Below are 22001 nucleotides of genomic sequence, written 5' to 3' on the forward strand. Positions count from 1 at the left end.
ATCTTTTCAGTTGGTAATATGTGTACCTGAAACAGAATTCCAATATTACAGAATTCCAACATTACAAAAGAGCATTTAATGAAATCTCCTTCTAGTCCTTGGCAACCTGGTTCTCCTTCCCAGAGGCAACCAGCGTTACTAATTTCTTGGGAATCCTTTGTGCCTATACAAATGTGTGTGTCTATTCTCATATGCTTTTTATACAAATGGTAGTATATTATACTTGCTATTCTGCATTTTGCCTCTCTATCCTGCCTCCTCAGTCTACTTAGCATGATATAAATTGGAGACAATGTTTTGTTAATACCTAGAGCTGCCTTGTTCCTTTTTCCCTCTTATTTTTGGTAAATTTTCATTTTGATAATTTTAAGCTTACAGAAAAATTACAGAAGAGTTCTTAGGTTGCTCTTCGTCTTTATTGACCTTGATGTTCTTGAAGACTATAGGCCTGTTATTTTGGTAGCATGTTTGTTAATTTTATTAGATTGAAGATATAATTTTGACAAGAATATCACAAAAGTTATGTTGTACCCTTAGCAGTGTATCATATTAGGGTGCACATGATGTCTCTTTGTCCTAATAGTGTTGATGTTTACTTTGATTGCTTGGTTTAGGTGATCCTACCTCTACCATGTAAAGTTACTATTTTTCCCTTTGGAATAAATTAGTAACTTGTAGCATAATATGGTTTGGCTGTGTCCCCACCGAAAATCTCATCTTGAATTGTAATCCGAATTATAATCCCATGTGTTGGGGGAGGTGATTAGATCATGGGGGCTGTTCTCATGATAGTGGGTGATTTCTCACAAGATCTGATGGTTTTATAAGGAGCTTCCCCACCTTTGCTCTGCACTTCTCTCTCCTGCTGCCATGGGAAGAAGGATGTGTTTGTTTCCCCTTAGGCCATGATCCTAAATTTCCTGAGGCCTACCCAGCCATGTGAAACTATGTGTCAATTAAACCTTTTTCCTTTATAAATTACCCAGTCTTAGGCGGTTCTTTATAGAAGTGAGTGAACAGACTAATAGATGGAGAGACAAGACTATATAAATATCGTCTTCCTCACCAAACTGTCACACACTAATTTTAGCATCCTTTCATAATTTTCTAACCCATCATTGTATGATTTACTACTTAATTGATGTTTAATTAGTAAGTTAATGAATATTTTAAAAATGTATTTACTGTTATAAGGAAGAACCATCCATTTTCCTCCATTTATCTGTTTACTCTTTTACTTATTTTTATCAGTGTGAATGCATAGATTATTTAATTCAACAGGTTATAATCCATAACTGTCATTTATTTTGACTCTCAAATTGTCCAGATTTGGCAAATGAAAGCCCCTTCAAAAGCTGGTCTCTGTGTCCTTTTGATATATTTCCATTCTTCAAATACTCCCTTATTTTCTAGAATTACAAGATGTTCTAAGATGTACTTCTCCTGCTCCAGCCCTGAAATGGGCCTTTTTTTCCCCCCGCAAAAGCTCTGCTTTCTTTTAATGGATAATGGTATTTATAAACCAATATCTGGGCACAATGTTTGCTCATTGCTACTGGTGTGTCAGTGAACAGAGCTAAGGAGTAAGACAGAAATCTCAACGGGCAGAACTAAGAAATTAGCTATAAATAGAAAGCTATTATCTATCTATATGTAGGTATGTCAATTGATATAGGTATTAAAAACCATGAGTTCTAATCTAACACCACAGAATACATTCTTGCCCTCCTTTTTTCCATATTTGTGACTCTCTTTTCCCACAATAAGAAACCTGGCTCCCATGCTCAATATATCTTTGCTCAATCCTAAAATACAAACAGTAGTTTCAGAATCATGGAACCATACCACTGCAAAAACAATCCCACTAACTACAGTTCAGGATTCACTTTTGGTTTTTTTGAGACAGAGTCTCACTCTGTTGCCCAGGCTGGAGTGCAGTGGGGCAATTTTGGCTCACTGCAACCTCTGCCTCCCGGGTTCAAGTCATTCTTGTGCCTCAGCCTCCCAAGTAGCTGGGATTACAAGTGTGCGCCACCACACTCAGCTAATTTTTTTTGTATTTTTAGTAGAGACAGGGTTTCAGCATATTTTCCAGGCTGGTCTTGAACTCCTGGCCTCAGGTGATCTGCCTGCCTTGGCCTCCCCAAAATGCTGGGTTTGCAAGTGTGAGTCACCACACCCAGCCTGTTTCATTTTTTTTAACTGGGAAGCAATTAAATTATAGGTGGCTCCTTTTTGTTCTTGCACACTTCCTTTTGCTCTTTGGTAGCATGGGTCTACTTGAGATTGGAAATTAGTCCTAGGGCATGGCCTTTCTTTCAGGTGTGGTCCTGATTCCTAAAGACCTGGCCTTTCTGGTGTCTCAACTCAATGTCTGAAGTGCTCAGAGAGATCTCCTCTTTGTTGGAGCTAGAGACCTAGACATCCAGCCCTGCATGGTCATTAGTATCATCATTCAGCAGTGAGAGATCCCTGGTAGTCTCACAGTTTCCCACTCTGCACATCCTGAGCTCAGCCAGGCTGTTACTCTGAGGCTGCTCTACCTCTCTGCTGTGCAGCAGGAAAAGTGCTCCCAGGAAGAAAGCCAAGGAGATCATCACCTTGCATGTTTTCTTTCCTGCAAAGATCACAGTTTTCACACTCTCTGTAGGTCAATGCCTGAAAACAGCTAACTCACATATATTTTGTCCAGTTTTTACAATTATTAGGTTGTGCAAAATTGTGGTTTTTGCTATTGATATTTTCAGCAACAAATTAGTTTCGTCACTGGAGGCAGAAATATGTTTTTATTCTTTTTTTTTTTTGATATGGAGTCTCATTCTGTCGCCCAGGCTAGAATACAGTGGCACAATCTCAGCTCACTGTGGCCTCTGCCTCCTGGGTTCAAGCAATTCTCCTGCCTCAGCCTCCCAAGTAGCTGGGACTACAGGTGCCCACCACACTGGCTAATTTTTTTTGTATTTAGTACAGACAGGGTTTCACCATGTTGGCCAGGCTGGTCTCGCACTCCTGGCCTCAGGTGATCTGCCTACCTTGGCCTCCCAAAGTGTTGGGATACAGGCATGAGCCACCATGCCTGGCCAAACAGTTCATATTTTAGATAACTTTGTACATTTGAAATACATTCCCTCTCAGGCCTTTTCATTCCATATTCAAAATAATCCCGATTGGCCAGGTGCAGTGGCTCACGCCTGTAATTCCAACACTTTGGGAGGCTGAGGTGGGTAGATCACCTGAGGTCAGGAGTTCGAGACCAGCCTGGACAACATGGTAAAACCCCATCTCTACTAAAAATGCAAAAAAGTTAGCCAGCCACTGTGCTGCACACCTGTAATCCCAGCTACTCAGGAGGCTGAGGCAGGGGAATCGCTTGACTCCGGGAGACAGAGGTTGCAATGAGCTGAGATGGTGCCACTGCACTCCAGCCTGGGCAATAAAGTGAGATTCTGTCTCAAAAAAAAAAAAAAAAAAATCCTGATAATTCAGATTACCTTCATACAGAAATCCTTGGATTTTTCACTTATTTCAGAAGTCCTTCTCTATATTTTCTACCTCCATTATGTCCTACTATAAAGTCCATTACTGAAAATAAACTCAGCTTTCTAGTTTCACCTGGTGCCATGACTTTGTACTTTATGCTGCATTTCCAGGTTCATGCTTGCCTTTGGGTCACAAAAGAAACACCAGACTGCTTTATTTGGGGGGAAAATAGGGAAATCTAAAGAAATCTATGAGAATGAGTTCTTTCTAAATATTTTTAAGAAAAGAAAAATAAAAGGCAATCCCCAGACATACATCTATAAACCTAGATGGGGCCTGGCATAATGGCTCACTGTAATCTCAGCACTTTAGGAGGCCAAGGCAGGTGAATCACTCGAGGCCAGGAATTTGAGACTAGCTTGGCCAATATGGTGAAACCCTGTCTCTACTAAAAATACGAGAATTAGCCGGGCGTGGTGGCATGCACCTATAGTACTAGCTACTTGGGAGGCTGAGGCATGAGAATCACTTGAACCCAGGAGATTGGGGCTGTAGTGAGCTGAGATTGCACCACTGCATTCCAGCCTGGGTGACAGAGTAAGACTGTCTCAAAACAACAATAAACCTAGATGGAAGTGAGGGAGAGGGTTGTACAATAAAAAGACAATATTCCAATCTTGACTAGACAAACTTTAATACTGTAATATGGTCAGAAGTAGTTTGTACTATGCAAGCACTGCATAATAATACAATTAAGTGACGGCACTAACTTAAAATCCCTTTGCCTTGAATGAGGAAATAACTAAGCATATTTGCTTTCTAGCTGATACTAAGTAATTAGCTTGCTAGTATAAGCTGGGTCTAAAGGAGCTGTGGGTGCTTTAAAAAGTAATCTTTAGTAATGACAAGCCGAAGAAATTGAATTTAATTTATTCAAATTTCACGTCTTTGAGGGCTGGCAATAACAACAACAGAAACCTTTACTGAATTGGTACTATGGGCCTAGTATTTTTCAATACTGCATAAGTATCAAGCCCACGCACGGTCGCTCATGCCTGTAATCCCAGTGCTTCGAGAGGCCAAGGCAGAAGGACTATGATAGGCCAGGAGTTCAAGACCAGCCTAGCAATATAGCGAGACCCCATCTCTACAAACAATTTAAAAAATTACCCGGGTTTGGTGGTACATGCCTGTAGTCCCAGCTACTCCAGAGGCTGAGGGAGGCAGGCGGCTGGAGCCCAGGAAGTCAAGGCTGCAGTGTGCTGTAACTGCATCACTGTACTCCAGACTAGGCGCCTTTATAAGTGTTATTTTATTTAATCCTAACAACAAGGCAGATAAATATCATTATCTCTATTTTACAGAAGAGGAAATGAGGCTTAGTGAGGTTAGGTAGCTGGTCAAGATAATATAGATGAAAAGTGAAAAGAGCTCAATTTTTAACCCAGTTTTATAAGATTCCAAACCCTAGGCTTTTAACCAATAAACCAGTGCTTCTCAAAGCAAAGGGAATTTATGAATTATCTTCATCACAGCTACTGGGATCCTTGTTAAAAATACGTATTTCTAGTAAATTATACATTATTTGGGGTGAGATCTGGGAATATAAATTTTTGACAAGTTTCTCACTGAATTCTGATGCACATTGAAATTTGAGAAACACTGCACTCTGTTACTACCTCTCAGTGTATACACTAAATTAGTTCAGCTTTTGTAATTTTTCAGCTTTTATAAATTTAGTAATTTTTTAAGCTATAATAGGAGAAGCTCCACAAAGTACCACATAGGCTGCCATCAAGAATTTGAAAAAAAAAAAAAAAAAAAAAGAATTTTTGGCAAACTTTTATTATGATTTCACTGCAGGGAAAGTAACTAAAAAGTTCAAATTTCAGTCTGCTTCTATTCAGTCAAAAAAGGAAAGATTAACTTGTTCTTTACCATCATTTGTTGTACAAGCACACCACATGTTACAGGATTGAATCAATGACAGGATAACCTTGAAGGAAATAGAGGGGGAAGTAACAACTTCAATGTTAAAATTATGTAATTTTCAACAGAAACTTCTAAAGTACAGCTCAGATTCTGCAAACCGTGTGAAAATACTTTAACAGGCTTTTACTGTTTGTTTAAACTTGAATGTGGCCCTCTGGGAAAAGGATGACTGGCCTAATGGAAAAGGGTATGGTTCTGGAATCAGACTCAAACCAGGCTCTATTAGGCTAGAGGTCCCTAACCCCCAGGCTGCGAACTGGTACTGGTCCGTGGCCTATTAGGAACTGGGCCGCACAGCAGGAGGTGAGCGGCAGGCAAGCAAGCATTAAGGCCTGAGCTCCAGCTCCAGTGAGATCAGCAGCAGCATTAGATTCTCATAGGAGTGTGAACCCTACTGTGAAAATTGTCTTCCATGAAGCCAGTCCCTGGTGCCAAAAATTTTGGGGACCACTAACTACTAGGCTCTGCTGCCTACTAGCTTTATAGTTTTGGGCAAGTTACTGAAATTTCAGCTTCCGCAACCATAAAAAGGGATGACAACACTTCACAGGCTATTTTGTTTTCTCCTATCCTCTTCCCTCTCATCACCTTTCCACCCATCCTGTGAAACCTAAGAGCCCCTATAATATGGTTTGGACTTATGACCCCACCCAAATCTCATGTTGAATTGTAATCCCCAGTGTTGGAAGAGGGGCCTGGCAGGATGTGACTGGATCATAGGGGCAGATTTCCCCCTTGCCGTTCTCGTGATAGTGAGTGAGTTCTCACAAGATCTGGTTGTTTAAAAGTATATAGCACCTCCCCTTCTCTTCTTCCAGCTCTGGCCATGTAAGATGTGCCTGCTTCTCCTTCGCCTACTGCCATGATTGTTAAGTTTCCTGAGGCCTCCCCAGTTATGTTTCCTGTATAGCCTGCAGAACTGTGAGCCAATTAAAACTCTTTTCTTTATAAGTTACTCAGTTTCAGGTATTTCTTTTTTTTTTTTTTTAGACGAAGTCTCACTCTGTCATCCAGGCTGGAGTACAGTGGCATGATCTCAGCTCACTGCAGCCTTCGCCTCCCGGATTCAAGCAATTCTCCTGCCTCAGTCTCTCAAGTAGCTGGGACTACAGGCACCTGCCACCACACGTGGCTAATTTTTTATTTTTAGTAGAGACGGGGTTTCACCATGTTGGCCAGGCTAGTCTCAAACTCCTGACTTCAAGTGATCTGCCCGCCACAGCCTCCCGAAGTGCTGGGATTGCAGGCATAAGCCACCGCACCTGGCTTCAGGTATTTCTTTATTGCAGTGGGAGAACAGACTAATATATCCTACCTTCTAAGAGTCTACTAAGAAAAAAATCCACTATGCTTCAGGTCCTGCTTCCTCTAATCATGACCAGAAGTTGAAGCCTCAAGCCTCTCTGGTCATCAAGCATTGTGCAATCTCTCACTCCCATAATGCTATGGATATCCCCTTAAGCTGACCTGGTACCCATGCCTTCTCTCCTCAAAATTTACCACTGGGCCACATCACCCACTAGATTATGCCTCTTGTATTCACATCCTCCTCTCTGTAAGTCCCTCTTCCTCCTTAAGTACTTAAACCTTGACTCTGCTTGGGGACACCAAGTTTCCTGACACCTTTCAAGCAGCAATCATTTTCTCTTTCACATGTCACCTACTTCAGGTCACAGTCTTCCTCTCCATTTCAACTCTGAGCATTATGAATTAACTCAACAGATATGTGACCCCAGCAACATGTAAGGCATTGTGGCAAAAAGGGGGAGTCCTAAGTAACAAAGCAGACAGAAATCTCTAATTGGGGAGCTTAAATTCAAGTGGAAACACAGACAAATATATCATTTTATTTATTTATTTATTTATTTTTATTAATTTTTTGAAGATGGGGGTCCCACTATATTCCCCAGGCTGGTCTCAAACTCCTGGGCTCAAGGTATCCCTCCTGCCTCAGCTCCTTGAGTAGGTGGGACTACAGGCATGCACCACTGTGCTTGGCTTTATATCATTTTAAATTGTGCTAAGAGGCATGAAAGATAAAGCAGGAAGTTTTATTTTGTGTGGGGGTGGAATCTTAATTTAAATAGAATGATCAGGGGCATTTTAAGTGGAGGTGTGAAGGACAGGGAGTCAGCCAAATAAAGAGTGAGGTGGTGAAGAACATTTCAGACCAAGGGGAAAATAGGTCCTCTCCAAAGACCTTTTTTCTCCTGCCTCCTCAGCAACCCATTCTGAGGATCTTGTCACCAGCAGAACATGAGCACTTCTCAAATCTCTGATTGCAACCCACCAGGACAACTTGCTTTCCTTATGACTCACTCACTTCCATCTCATCCAGAACTCCAAGACCCATGTTCTCATCCAGACCCATGTTCTCCATTGAGGCTCTATTCTCACCATCTTCACTTCACTAACCAATTTATAACCTTCATTTCTCTCCTTATTCAATTATAATTCCCCTCATACACATAACGTTCAATCCCTTGACTCTCCCTCCTTCCTTCCAATTCCCCTAGCAAAAATCCCAATCACTCTGCCTTTTCTGAGATTATAACTATACCAGTGAGAATTGCTGGTCACCCCAACCCCCAAACAGATTGGAAACACTATAAATTTGATAACTAAGTTCACATGGGTCTTATATACTCCAAAGTGGTGCATGATTCTCTATTAGTTTCTTCCTCCACTTTCTCTAATGACTATTTAATATTGTCTCTATCTTCAACATTTCTACCCCACTCCTAACCTTGGCTTTCATGATACCCTACTATAATGGCTTTCCCTCCTATCTTTCTGATTATTCTTTCTTAGGTTATTTTGCTATCTCCTCTTCTGATCTACAGGTTGGATATCTTCAATATTCAGACATGGGGTATTTGTTCTCATTGCTCTACATTCTTCCCAGGTGATCTCATTCATTCCCATGACACTAAATACCATTTATATGCTAATAATTCCCAAATTTCCATCTTGCCCAGACCATCACACTAATTTGAAGACCACTATCCTAGTTTGAACCAACATCATCTGCTGGTATTACTATAATCCCCCTAAGTGATTTCCCTACTAATAGTACAATCTCCATATATAGCCAGAGTGGTCTTTTTGAGGTACAAATCAAATCATGTTATTCCCTTACTAATCCCTCCAACAATTTCCACCACTCTCAGAACAAAATCCTAAAACATGTCAAGTTTCCTGTAGCTGCTGTAACAAATTACCACAAACCTGGAGGCATAAAACAACAGAAATTTATTATCTCACAGTTCCAGAAACCAGAAGCCTGAAATCATGGTGTTGGCAGGGCCACACTCTCTCCAAAGGCTCTAGGGGATATCTCATTCCCTCCCTCTCCCAGGTCCTGGTGTCTCTAGGCACTCACTGGCTTGTGGCTGTGTCACTCCAATCTCTGCCTCTGGCTTCATGTGGCCTCCTCTTATGTCCTCTGTATGTTTTTTACAAGGACACGTCACTGGATTTAGGGCCCACTCAGATAATTCAGGATGATCTCATAATCATTAAGATCCTTTGTAGATTTACATCTACGAAGACTTTTTCCTCCCAAATAAGGTCACATCACAGGTTCCAAGGACTACAACATGGACACATCTTTTGGAGGGCCACCATTTAAACCCACTATAGCTTCAAGGCCCTGCCTAAGCTGTCTCTACCTCCCCCTACAGCTTCATCTCTGTTTACCAGGTTCTACCCATTCTGGCATTCTTATACTTTCTTGATCTAGGACAGCTCTTTCTCACCCATGATGTTTGCCTATGCTATTCTCCTTTTAGTCTTTACCTAGCTAACTTCTCCTTCTGGTCTTCAGTTAAATCTAACTTTCACAGGGAAGTATTCCTTGACCCCATAAATGTAAGGCTGTCTCCACTGTTATCCTCCCTTTAAAAAGCACTCTATGTGGGTGCAGGGGCTCACACCTGTAATCCCAGCACTTTGGGAGATTGAGGTGGGTGGATCACTTGAGGTCAGGAGTTCGAGACCACACTGGCCAACATAGTGAAACCCCATCTCTACTAAAAATACAAAAATTAGCCGGGCATTGTGGCATGCACCTATAGTCCCAGCTACTTGGGAGGCTGAGGCACGAAAATTGCTTGAACTTGAGAGACGGAGGTTGCAGTGAGCCAAGATCACACCACTGCACTCCAGCCTGGGCGACTGAGTGAGACTTGGTCTCAAAAAAAAAAAAAAAAAAAGCATTCTATTCCTTTCCTTCACAGCTTTGACTATTTTCCTTTATTTCATCATGTTGCACCAAAAAATGGATTTGTGTTTACTTGTTAATTATTTGTCTCCACCACTGGACCATGAACTCTTCATACCATCTTATGAAGCACATCTGCTTTCTTCCCCTCTGTATGTATACCCAGAGCATAAAATGGCATCTGGCACACAGTAGCCTTAACTAAATAAGGGAGTAGTAAATAAATAGAGTGCCTCCTCTTCCCCTTTTGAACAGGATTAGATAAATGCAAATAGACAGGTTAGAATGGTGACCAGACACCCGAAGACACTGCTGGCCTGCAGTAGATATCACTCCCAGCCCAGCCTGGAAGATTGATTAAGCTTGGCACAAATTAAAAAGTAGTACTCCAATAATTATTAAGTTAAAAGGACTTCTCTAATTTTCTTTTTTTTTTTTTAAACATGACACAGCCTCAGGAGGTCCTGAGGACATGTGCCCTCTAATTTTCACTTCTGCTGTGGACAACTATACAACTCAGGAACTCATTTCACCTTTTACAGTAATCTCCACCTCCTGTCCAAAAGGATTGATTGAAGTTTCTCTGAAATTTTAGGAAAAACTCCAATATAAACTGATTTCCAAGCCCTACCTAATACTAAGCAGACTGATTCATTCATATATATATGTGTAACTTTCTTAATTCTGCAAATTACAAAATGATTCAAGTATTATTAATACTAAATCCTACTAGCCTGTTCTAAAGTCTAGCATGCACAGAGGCATGCAAAGAGGTCTAGCATGCAAAGAGAAATCTTTTCTGAGACACCTGAAATTCTTCAGCCTGCTTTTTTTCCTGAGGTATTTTTTAAAACTGAGATATTAAACACCATAAAATTTAGTCTTTTAAAGTACACCAGTGTTTTGCCCAACATTTGCACAACTTTTATCACTAATTCCAGAACATTCTCATAATCCCCTACCCCCTGCCACCTGCCAAAAATTCATCTCTGTTAGCATTCTCTATTCCTCCTTTTCCCAGACCCTGGCAAACACTAATGTACTGTCTCTATGGATTTTCCAGTCTTTTTTATACTCGTGAAACTGAAACACAGAGAGATGAAGTGATTTACACAGAGCTGCAAGTCACTTAGTAAGAGAGTAAGGTTAGAATACAAGTATTTACAGGAACTTTTAAGTGTATAAAAATTAGTGAAAATATGTTTAGGTCACCTATATATATGCTAAATGCAGCTATAAGACCATCTGATTTTGTTAGAGTCCTTAGAAGAGTCATTCTCAGGCAGTGTGTCTGGCCAGGGAGAGACAGGGGTATAGAGATTTAGGAATCACTAAAGAGGAAGAGACATGCCACTGGTGGAAGGGAGTTGCATTTATGGACTGGGGATATATGAGGATATGTGGTTTAGAGGACAGACATTTTTCTTTTCCACCCAGGGTAGTGAAATTGGTGCTAATATGTCCAGGTGCCCATTGCTTCCTTTTATAGTGGTCCAAGTCGGCCCCAGAGATCCCTGATCATTTCTAGTTTGCTCATGAGTAGTTCATAAAATAATGGTACTAACACCCCTTCAGAATACTTGCTGATTAATGACACGTTGTAAAATAATATGGGAATTTTGACTTTTTAAACATCCACTGTCTGAATTTTCAAATAAGTAAAAGAACTGCAAGCTGAACTTACTTCCATTGCCATTGTATACATAAATGTATACATAGGAGTATGTTCCCATAGGCTAAAATAATCACAATCTATTTGCAAAAATAATCAGGCACACTTTTTATTTTACATCTTAATCAACATTACAAATACAAAAGGAAAAAAGTCAGAAACAACTCATCACAGAGGAAAAAAATCATCATTCAGAAGAGATTAATCTGAACTTCAACATTCTTTGTGCTCATTTTAAAATTATTAAAACAGGAATCCCGGGACAAGCAAATAAAAACCAAGTATTTTATTAATTAAAATTGAGACCCTAAACCAACTAAGACTATACAACTTAAAAATAAGCTGTCTTCATCCTAGAAAAGTTTGATTTGCCATCATATAATGAATATCAGGAACTTACTAATGGGTAAGTAAACAAATTTTCTTTTACAAACAAGTTATTTTGAGTTATAGAGATCCTCCCAGTGACTAGATTTTTTTTTAATGACTAAAAATGCCTATTTAGATAGTCAACCTATCCATAAAGTCGGACACTAAATGACATAGTGAACATTTAAAGTTGAAACTCCTTGTCTACCAAATATTTTCCTAAAACTGTTTTTAAGCATATATATTAACTTAAAAGGTCAACTCTTAATTGTCTACAGCCAAAGAGAGCTTTGGTACCAATAAATTCGAATTAGGGAATCGGTTTTTTTAGATGTAGAATTACAGAATATTTTTGGAATTAAATTGGAACGTGCCTAATATGAAAATGTGAAAGTCCCGCTTTTCTGTTATGCACTCTATTATGAGGAATGAACGGCCTAACTATACTGGATTATTGATATAAATAAAGCACCACTGTAAAATCTCTTCCTAAAAGATTGCTGGGTCACACCTAGCAATTTAGGGCAAAAAGTCAATAAAGAATTAAGGTATTTATTTTTAAAAGCCTCATTTCCCTTTTGACAGGAGCATCAAGATACTAAAATAAAAATAATGTAATAAGTACTTTCAAAATAAAACAATTTTCGTTCTCCCATATAATAGGGGGCTAACAAGAAAACCAAAAATAAATAAAAAGAGAAAATTTAAAAATAAGTAAAAAATAAAAAAAAATATTTTTAAAAAGCAGCCTGGGCAAGAGAAGTGGGTGGGTTTAGGAGAATCCCTTTTGAAAAATTCAGAGCATTATTATTAATCCTTCTTAAATTAAATGCAGGGCCAAGCATGCTGCACGTGGAATCTGGACAATTCTTTGATAAACTTTAAGGCTGCTAAATAACTTACAGAAACTATGAATGCATTTTCATTTTACGAGGCAAAAGAGAAAATATTCAAGATTGCATAGCAATTTTATTTTTTGAAATGGTTATCCTAAAGAATTTCCTTAAATTCAGATTTTGCAAAATTCCTACTCTCCAAGTCATCAAGTGAACACTAAAAGCAACTTTACTCGTGAATACAGTGGACTCTTTACGAGGCATGCATTTTTCATAAATCTAGGCCAAAGTGAACTAATTGAGATTTAATTCTAAATTCATCCTGTGATTTCTACATATAATATTGGTATAAAACCAGTAAAAATACTTTTTAAAAAAAAGCGTTTACTTCCCGAATAATTTAGTTTTGGAAATATTTATATTCTTAGTCAAAATATTACTTTTAGAGTCTAAAGGTTTTAAAAACAAAATTGGTTCAACAATTATCAAAATGAAATGACTATGAACACTGACCAGAACTTCTTAACCCACAGAAGTAAACCACTTCAGGTGAGTTCAGCCCATTTTTTTTTTTTTTTTTTTTTTTTTTTTTTTTTGAGACAGAGGCTTATTCTGTCGCCCAGGCTGGAGTGCAGTGGCACGATCTCGGCTCACTGTAAGCTCCGCCTCACAGGTTCACGCCGTTCTCCTGCCTCAGCCTCCTGAGTAGCTGGGACTACAGGCGCCCACCACCACACCTGGCTAATTTTTTGTATTTTTAGTAGAGACAGAGTTTCACTGTGTTAGCCAGGATGGTCTGGATCTCCTGACCTCGTGATCCACCCGACTCGGCCTCCCAAAGTGCTGGGATTACAGGCGTGAGCCACCGCACCTGGCCTCAGCTCACTTAATTTTTAAAACCCATTTCTCTTCTCCAGCTTCACAACTGGACTGAACATTGCTCAACTGCTCAACAACATTACCTATGTCAAAAGTGAAAAGATAAAAAGTATTGTAAAGATTGCACAGTGAGTCAATCTGGGAAGAATATACTGTATAATCAGCATTTCAGAGCTGGAAGGGATCTTTAAGATCCAATTCAGCACCCACATTTTACCGATGAGAAAACTAAGCCCAAACACATCAAATAACTTGACCAAAGTTACATTCCTCAGCTGAGCCATTCATTCATTCATTCAGTCATTCATTCACCCACTTACTGAAAGCTGCCTAAGTGCCAGGCTCGGTGCTAGGAGTTGGAAAGCAGCATTCACAACTGCCAAGGCAGTCTTTTTTCCTTGCATTTTTAAGACAAATTCTTAAATTTCCTGATCAGCAGAACTCACAGGAGAGTTCCACAGCCTTGGTAGAACCTAGCCCACTTTCAGTTTCACACATTTTAATAAACATTGTTGGGTTTAACTTCAGAGAGGCCTCAATTGTGTTTACTTTAAATGATTAAGCATTAACAAAGGGAGGCATAGTATTTTGAATGAGTCCCTTTCTAGTACATTCATAACTTAAGGAAGTGCAATCAGAAAATGCCCTACACACACAAACACGTTCACAGAGAAGACAGCTTACAAAATCAGAGGAATTTGAGGTATTAATATATACATCAGTGAAGTCCAATAGCTCAAGTTTACAAAGTATGGAATGTAAATATCTCCCCATTTCATTTAGATATGGGTATGTCTACATGTTAAAAAGGCCTCCAAACTCACACTCAAACAAATGCCCTCTTCCAATTACACATATCTCTAAAACCAGGCCTTTTGCCTTAAGCTCAATTTTCTTTTTGATTAGAAAAAAAATTAGATTAAAAAATAAAATCTAAAATTTAATGTGCTGGCTAAAAAAGAAATTCAAATTCTATGTAATCAAAATAGCAATGGCTCAAACTGCACATTCATGAGTTTTGTTAAAAAATGGGATGTGCGGTGAACTTACCCATCAACATAAATCATACCTCATTTTACTTGGACCTTTACATTCTTTAATATTAAGTCTGGCACTTAAATGTTTTGTGTGTTTCAATTCACAGTCAACTTCTTTTAAGAAGAGACCATATTGACAAAACTCTTATATAAACCAACCAATAAGTAAGGCATTGTGAAATATTAAACAGCAGCACTCTGGGTACCCAGTTTCAGTGTGATATACCAAAATGAACCCCAGCTTTCCAGTGCTCCACAGATGACTAGTAGGTGGCTTTTGATAAAATAAAATACAATCTTCACTAAGGCTCTTAAGGCTCTTTGACTTTCTTGACACTACTGTCAGCTCATGACGAAAGTGCTGTTGTGCTCTATTTCTCAAAACTCCAAATTTGATTTTTATCTAGAGCATCACAAGTTCTCATTTGTACATCAGGTCGGCCCTCCGGTGTCCGATAAGCACTAAGACACAGTCCTGAGTGTGGGTGAAAAATAGTTCCATCTTCTTTAAAATGCCAAATAATGTTTGCTGGTACAGGGAACCCATCTTTGGGACAATTTTGCATTCCTACATAATTTTTTTGCTCAGGTACCTCTGCACATAACTCTGTCACAGAATTAAACCTTATTTCTTTGTTTGAAGTATATTCAAAGAATTGATTGCCTCCTTGACCATGGCATCCAAACAGTGAAAGGTTAGCACCTGTGGGGTTGTTGTCAGGAGAATTATAATCTAAACATTCAGACGAGATCCCTCTACTGCGAATAGCCCCATGCCAGCCTGGTCTATCCTCTGGAACATGTAAATTAGGAAAAACGTTTTTCAAATACCAGTCAAAGCTCTTGCATCTCAGCCGCTCTCGTAGTAATTTTCTTTCAGAAATATCACCATAAGCTTCTTTTCTTGCTGGAGGGTTTCTATTGTAGAAGTGCTCTTTGTACTCATCCATCCAAACTTCTGCTGCCCGAGCAGTATTCTGTAGGAAATTGGGGCGAGCATATGGTGCCCGCTTGGGGAACACATGGCCCACGTGGGAACACGGGTGGATCTCCAATTTGCCACCACACTGCCACACCCTAAAAGACAGCTCAAGGTTTTCACCTCCCCACACTTCCATTCCTGTGTCATACGTTCCAAGGTACTGAAAATATTTCTTGCTGACAGCAAACAGTCCTCCAGCCATGGTAGGTGATCTGATGGGGTCAATTCTTGATATCTGCCTGTCCCTTTTCTGTTTGGGGACAGAATGCCACTGAAATGTTAAACGCCAGTCAAACCCACCAATCATGGGCTCCCCTGTCTGCATATAGAATTCAAAAGTATTCCAATCAATTGTGTCTATAACAGGACACACAATTGCTGTTTCATCTCTCCCAATCCTTTCCAAAAGCGGTTCCAGCCAACCGGAATTACACTCACAGTGACAATCCAGGAAAGTGAGGACGTCCCCAGTGGCGAAAGTGGCCCCAATCAGACGGGCCCTAACCAGCCCCTCTCGCTTATTGGTCCTAATCAAGCGTACTCTATCAAGATTGCTGATGTAAGTTTCAAGTTGTGTCTTCAAATAAACTCTGTCACTCAAGTCATCCACCAAGATGATCTCTTTCAAAAGAACTGCAGGAGAAGTTTCTAAAACACTGTGAATGGTACGGAGCAAAGTCGACCAGGCTTCGTTATAGAAAGCAATGATAACAGAGGTGGTAGGAAGTGTCCTATAGTTGAACTTCTGGGACTTACACTCATACATTCTTTTATCCTCTATGTGTCGATGCAGGGAAATCCTGTCACTGAGGTAAATATTGATGGCGTATCTCTCAATGAGTTCTTCTTGCTGCTTCAGTTCATCCTCGTTGAGCTGGAGTTTGCTGGCTTTCCCCCACTCCCCAAGTGCATGGGAATCTGCAGGGGGCTTCTTATAAAGCGGTTGAGACAAATCCTCCGTATTTTTCTGGAGGTCTGAGAGCCTTCTTGACCCCAGCTCCCTGGCACGGCCGGCTCCTGCGGAGGCATGAAAAGTGGAGACCAAGAGCTCCACGAAGATATAGGCCACTGTTAAAAACGCCAGCAGCAGGCAGCTCTTGCCTGCCCAAGTCCACCTCACCGCCATCCGGATTCTCAGGGCTGGGGCGCAGACGCGGCCACCAAGCCACCACGCAGGGGAAGGGCGGCGGAACCCGCAGCTCGAGCTCAGGTACTTCCCAGCAGGTTCTTCCTTTCATGCAGGCGCTGGGCTCCTTTCCAGCCACCCAGGCTTTCCAGGGGTCACCTGAGCCCTCTCGGTCCTCGGCCTCCGGCACAACCCAACTCCTCTCTCCCCACTTCCTCCTGCTCGGCTCACAACTTTTCACAAACTCTCCAGCCAACACCCCACCCTCCCCGGGCCGAGGACAAACCCCTCCCCTTCCCACTCACTCCTCCTGGTGGTTAGTTTGCGAAAGTCGTCCGCCAGGCCCAGACCGCTGGATAGGAGGCTCTTGGCCGGGCCGGGGGCCGGGGGCCAGGATGGCAGAGGGGGCCCCGGCTGCGCCCCGCCGCGCTGGGCCCTCGTCTCTGGGTGCTCTCAACCCTCATACAGGCCCTCAGCCGTTCTCCTAGGGACCCTGCCCGGACAGGAGGAAAGGTTTCCGGCCCGTGGAGTTTTGTCTCATTACAAAAGCAAAACAAGAATAAGACTTACCAAGTTGCTTGCCGTTGGGGCTGAGGTCCAAGGAGGTGATCGCAGCTTTGTGGCCTTTGAAATAACGCTCCAGAACGGGGTCCTCCTGGAAAGGAAAGCTGTCAAGTTTTGAAAGCCGCCGCAGACCTCGAATTCCGGGGGCCGTGATCCACGCTGCCACTCCCCCGGAGTCCGGCTTAGGAATGGCCACCCAGGCGGCGGCTTGGCTGGACGGCGGGGCCAGGCAGCAGCCCACCCACGGGCGCGGCGCCCAGTCCTGCTACAGGGAGACGCCGGCGCCAGCTCTCCCCGCAGAGCCCGCAAAACGCTCTGTTCGCGCTTCCCAGAGTCCAGCGCATCGCAGGAACCGCGGCCCCTTTGAAATGCACGTTCCTGGGCCCCGCCCGCTGGCATAAGGCAGGCAGGTGCGAGGATGCGCCTCGGCTTTGGTACTTTTTTTTTTTTTTTTAATACCTTCCAGGTGATTCTGACGCAGGCACTCCACGGAAACCCTCCGAGAATTCTGGGGGCCGTGGGGCCGCCCACCTCAGTCCGGAGCTCCGGAACTCGGGGAAGAGCGCCCGGGAGCTGGGTCTGGGTTCCGCACTCCGTCCGCCCCGGTGGCAGAGAGTGAGATACGGACGCCCCGGGACGAGGGGCTCAGGACCCGGCTACGGACACCTGCCTCCATCTCCCGCCAGGTGCGGGTTCGGCCCGGACCTGGCCCCGCAGCCCGCGGGACAGGCTCCAGGGAGGGACCCCCCCACCTCCAACCCGTCCTTACCGTGGCTGAGGCCATCGGGGGAGTGGTCGGCCCCAGGCTCCTGTGGGTGGGGGAACCCGGAGAGGGGAGGGGAGGGGATGGGGAAGGAGAGGGGACCGTGCGGCTCCCGGAACCGTCTGCCCAGAGCGGCAGCGCCTCCCGGTCACTACAACAACGGCGGCCCAGTCAAACCCCGCGCTCCAGGCATGGCCAGCCGAGCCCCGAGACACCGCCAGCCCTGTAAAGAGCGGACGGGAGGGATGCGCCGGGTCAGTTGTGGCCACACACCAAGCCATGTTAACTAACACTCGCGTTCTCCCTGGTTTGATGTCAGGAAGTGGGGTAGTAACCAGGACGGGAATAAGAGCGATGAATGGAAGGGCGTTGTGAGCCTGTGATCGATGCAATCAGAGTTCTATTACGTTTTAAAGAGACAGCACCCGTGACGTTTAAGGTGATCCCCTACCGCTTATTTTGTTGACGTAAAGCTTTGACATGAAGAGGGGCAGCTTGCTAGTTATTAATATACTAAAAGCAACTAAATCCCCTGAGGGCAGATTTGAATTTATTTAACCACTGTTTTCCACGCAGTGCCCTGCGGGATATTGATATAGATGCTGGATGTGCGTGATGAATGAATGAGTGAATGAATGAATAAATGTTGTGCATGCACTTAATAATTTTCTGCGATATGTTTCCATTCTCATCTGCTCATTTGCGTACACCTTAGAGCACTAAACTTACACAGCTGGATACTTAAAGTCTTTAGGAAGACTTGGAAACATGGTTTTTTTTGTTTGTTTTTTGTGAGACCACGTTTCTACAGCAGGCTTTGTTACACATATTATCATTTGTGCTTCAGCCAAACAATGAAGCTGGTAGAATTACAAAATGTTTTCAATGTTTCCAAGTTATAAACTTGATTCCTAGATATTGGTCTTAGAGGTCACACAGAGACAGTTCTTCTAATTCCAAGTCCATATCCTTTTTTTTTAACCCTGCCTCAAAGCGTGATGTTCTGAGCTGAAAATTACATATAGTGTAAAGATCCTTAGCAGCATCAAAAGGCATGATAGAACACAGCTGGTAAGATATGTGTTTTATGCAAATGAAAGGTATGCTACATACCTTAATTACAGATTCCCTAGTTGTCTAGTGATTGAGTTCAATTTTATTGAATATGGTACTTAACAACTAAACAGGTAGGCTTTAGATTACAGTATTAGTTAATTTAAGTGTACACTTGTTAAATATCTGTTGTATGTTTGGCCTTGAGGGACACAATGATGACTAAGACATTTCCCCTACCTTCAAGAACTCAGCAATCTAGGGTTGATGAGTCTCATGCTTTAGCATTTGTAATGTTGATTTGGGGGCTCCATTTCCAGAGATGCTGAATCAACATATACAAGGTGGGATCCAAGGCCCTTCTGATGTAACAAGCTCCATAGATGATTACTATGGGAGTCTCAGCTGTCTATGTTGAGAAACACTGCATTAGCTAGGAGATGATATGTTAAGAGTGTTGATACCAGCAACTTGTCAGCAAACTGTTGCAGGACTCTTAGTTTTGCTACATATTCCCAGTTTAGGCTTGATTTATTTTAAAAGCCTGCCATGTTTAAAAATAATGCTGGATACTGGTGGGAATGTAAAATGATGTAGCTCTGTGAAAAAGTTTGTCGGTTCCTAAAAAGTTAAACATACAATTACCTTATAATCCAGCAATTTCACTGCTAGGTATATCCCATAAGTATTGAAAGCAGAGACTCCAACAGATGCCAGTGTTCAAAGCAAGCATTATTTACAATAGCCAAAAAGTGGATACAATCCTAATATCCAACAGATGAATGGATAAACAAAATGTGTGTGATATATACATATAAGGAAATATTATCCTGCCATAAAAAGAAATGAAATTGTGATACAAGCTACAACATGGATGAACCTTGAAAACATTTTGCTAAGTGAATAAGCCAAACACAAAGGAGCATATACTGTATAATTCCACTCATATGAGGTACCTAGAATAGGTGAATTCATAAGGACAGAAAGTAGAATAGAGGTTACTAGGGCTGGGGGTAAGGGAGACTGGGAGTTACTGTTTAATGGGTGCTGAGTTTCTGTTTGGGATGATGAAGTTCTGGAAATAGATAGTGGTGATGTTTGCACAACATCGTGAATGTACTTAATGCCAGTGAATTGTACACCTAAAAAATGGGTAAAATGGTAAATTTCATTACAGGTACTTCACCCCAATAATAAAATAATAATGCCAGAAGCTGAGGAGTAATCAGGACCTCAGGATTACTCACAGGTATGTTATGTCTAATATTGGGCACAGGAGAAGCAGAAAAGGGAAGAAGTTGGAGATTTAGAAACTAGCTCAAAAGAAGAAAAAATATAGATTTTTATTTAAGTGTTTTAGTAAAAGTTTAGTTTTTACTTTTTTTCTCAATTATCAAGAAACACATGTTTTAAATTTAAAAGATGGGAGGGAAACTACCTGTTAGTCCTATCACCTAAAGTTGATCTTAAAAAATTTTTCACCTACTGATATGGTTTGGATTTGTGTCCCCACCCAAATCTCACGTAGAATTGTAATCCCCAGTGTCGGAGGAGGAGGCTGGTGGGAGGTGATTGGATCATGGGGGTGCATTTCCCCCTTGCTGTTCTGAGTGAGTTATCACGAGATCTGGTTGTTTAAAAGTGTGTAGCACTTCCCCCTTTGCTCTCTTCCTCCTGCTCCAGCCATGTAGGATGTGCCTGCTTCCCCTTTGCCTTCCACCATGGTTGTAAGTTTCCTGTGGCCTCCCCCGCCATACTTCCTGTACAGCCTGCAGAACCATGAGCCAATTAAACCTGGTTTTTTTGTAAATTACCCAGTCTCAGGTAGTTCTTTATAGCAATGTGAGAACGGACTAATATACCTACCTATGTTTTCACTACATGCTAGGACTTTTCTAAGTACCTTACAAATTTTGACATTTAGTGATCATAACGATCTTATTAGAGATGTGCTATTATTACCATTTCCGTTTTATAGATGAGTAAATTGATACGCAAAGACATTAAGTTACTTGCCCAAGGCACACTGCTAGCTAGGAAGTGGCAGAGTTGAGATTTTTAGACACTCGCAGTCTGCCTCCAGAATCCACTCTCTCTCTCTTTTTTTTGAGACGGAGTCTCACTCTGTCGCCCAGACTGGAATGCAGTGGCGAGATGTCGGCTCACTGACTGCAAGCTCCGCCTCCCGGGTTCATGCCATTCCCCTGCCTCAGCCTCTCGAGCAGCTGGGACTACAGGCGCCCGCCACCACGCCCGGCTAATTTTTTTTGTATTTTTTTTTAGAAGAGACGGGTTTTCACCGTGTTAGCCAGGATAGTCTCAATCTCCTAACCTCGTGATCCGCCTGCCTCGGCCTCCCAAAGTGCTGGGATTACAGGTGTGAGCCACCGCACCTGGCCCAGAATCCACTCTCTTAATCACTGTCATGACTTTTGTATGATTGCAAATGTTATGTAAATGTATAAAACATTGCATTCTTGCCAGGGTTTTAATAATAATAAGTTTTACAAAATGAAAGTAATATCTCCTTTATTTTCATTCCACTGTCCTCACATTACTCTAAACTGCCCTTCCCATTGTTCTTTTCCATAGTTGATTTTGTTCTTTTCAGCTTTTCTTCACCTTTGCAAAGAGCAAAAGCTCAGAGGTAGACATTTGGAAATGTGGTCAAAGTTGTGGAAGTTTTTTCTAACCTCAAGCCTAATTGCATTTGCTACAATGATTATTTAGACCTCTCTGGATTGCAACCTAATCATTTATGTGGGTGGGAGCCACAAGCAGGATCAGTATTTAAAAACCTACAAGGTTTTACTGGAGGCCGGGTACTAGGTAGGACAAACTGACCTCTAATTAGCCCTTCTTTTCCAGTTCCCCCTAAAACAGAGATTGAATTTACTTACTTGAGCATTATAAAGAGTTGTTTTTATTTTAGCACTGGTTCTTCCTTGGCCTTCAAATTTGGAAATTCAGCATAGCACAAAAGTGCCATCTACTGTTCACCTTACTATATAGCACTTGGAGTGAAC

At 41.8% G+C, this 22001-nt stretch overlaps 1 protein-coding gene and 1 long non-coding RNA gene across 26 annotated transcripts in view; one reads left to right on the forward strand and one right to left on the reverse strand.

The window, feature by feature from the left end:
* Nucleotides 1-18310, reverse strand: part of POC1B (POC1 centriolar protein B) — a 161420-nt gene extending 143110 nt beyond the window's left edge. For 7 of the 22 annotated variants that reach the window (XM_054526326.2, XM_054526324.2, XM_054526322.2 and 4 more), the window contains exons 1-2: nucleotides 17929-18074; nucleotides 17166-17250 (exon numbers count right to left, since the gene is read on the reverse strand). In XM_054526326.2, coding sequence (XP_054382301.1) covers nucleotides 17166-17250; nucleotides 17929-17943 — 100 coding nt within the window. In that variant the 5' untranslated portion in view covers nucleotides 17944-18074. 22 annotated transcript variants of the gene reach the window in all.
* The window catches only part of LOC103892101 (uncharacterized), a 71348-nt gene continuing 66827 nt past the window's right edge, over nucleotides 17481-22001 (forward strand). For all 4 annotated transcript variants that reach the window (XR_010135809.1, XR_008512027.2, XR_008512028.2 and 1 more), the window contains exons 1-3: nucleotides 17481-17845; nucleotides 18242-18361; nucleotides 20153-20224. This is a non-coding gene — a long non-coding RNA (uncharacterized LOC103892101). The remainder of the gene's footprint in view (nucleotides 17846-18241; nucleotides 18362-20152; nucleotides 20225-22001) is intronic.

This window comes from Pongo abelii, chromosome 10 (genome assembly GCF_028885655.2).
Source record: "Pongo abelii isolate AG06213 chromosome 10, NHGRI_mPonAbe1-v2.0_pri, whole genome shotgun sequence".
Lineage (NCBI taxonomy): Eukaryota > Metazoa > Chordata > Mammalia > Primates > Hominidae > Pongo > Pongo abelii.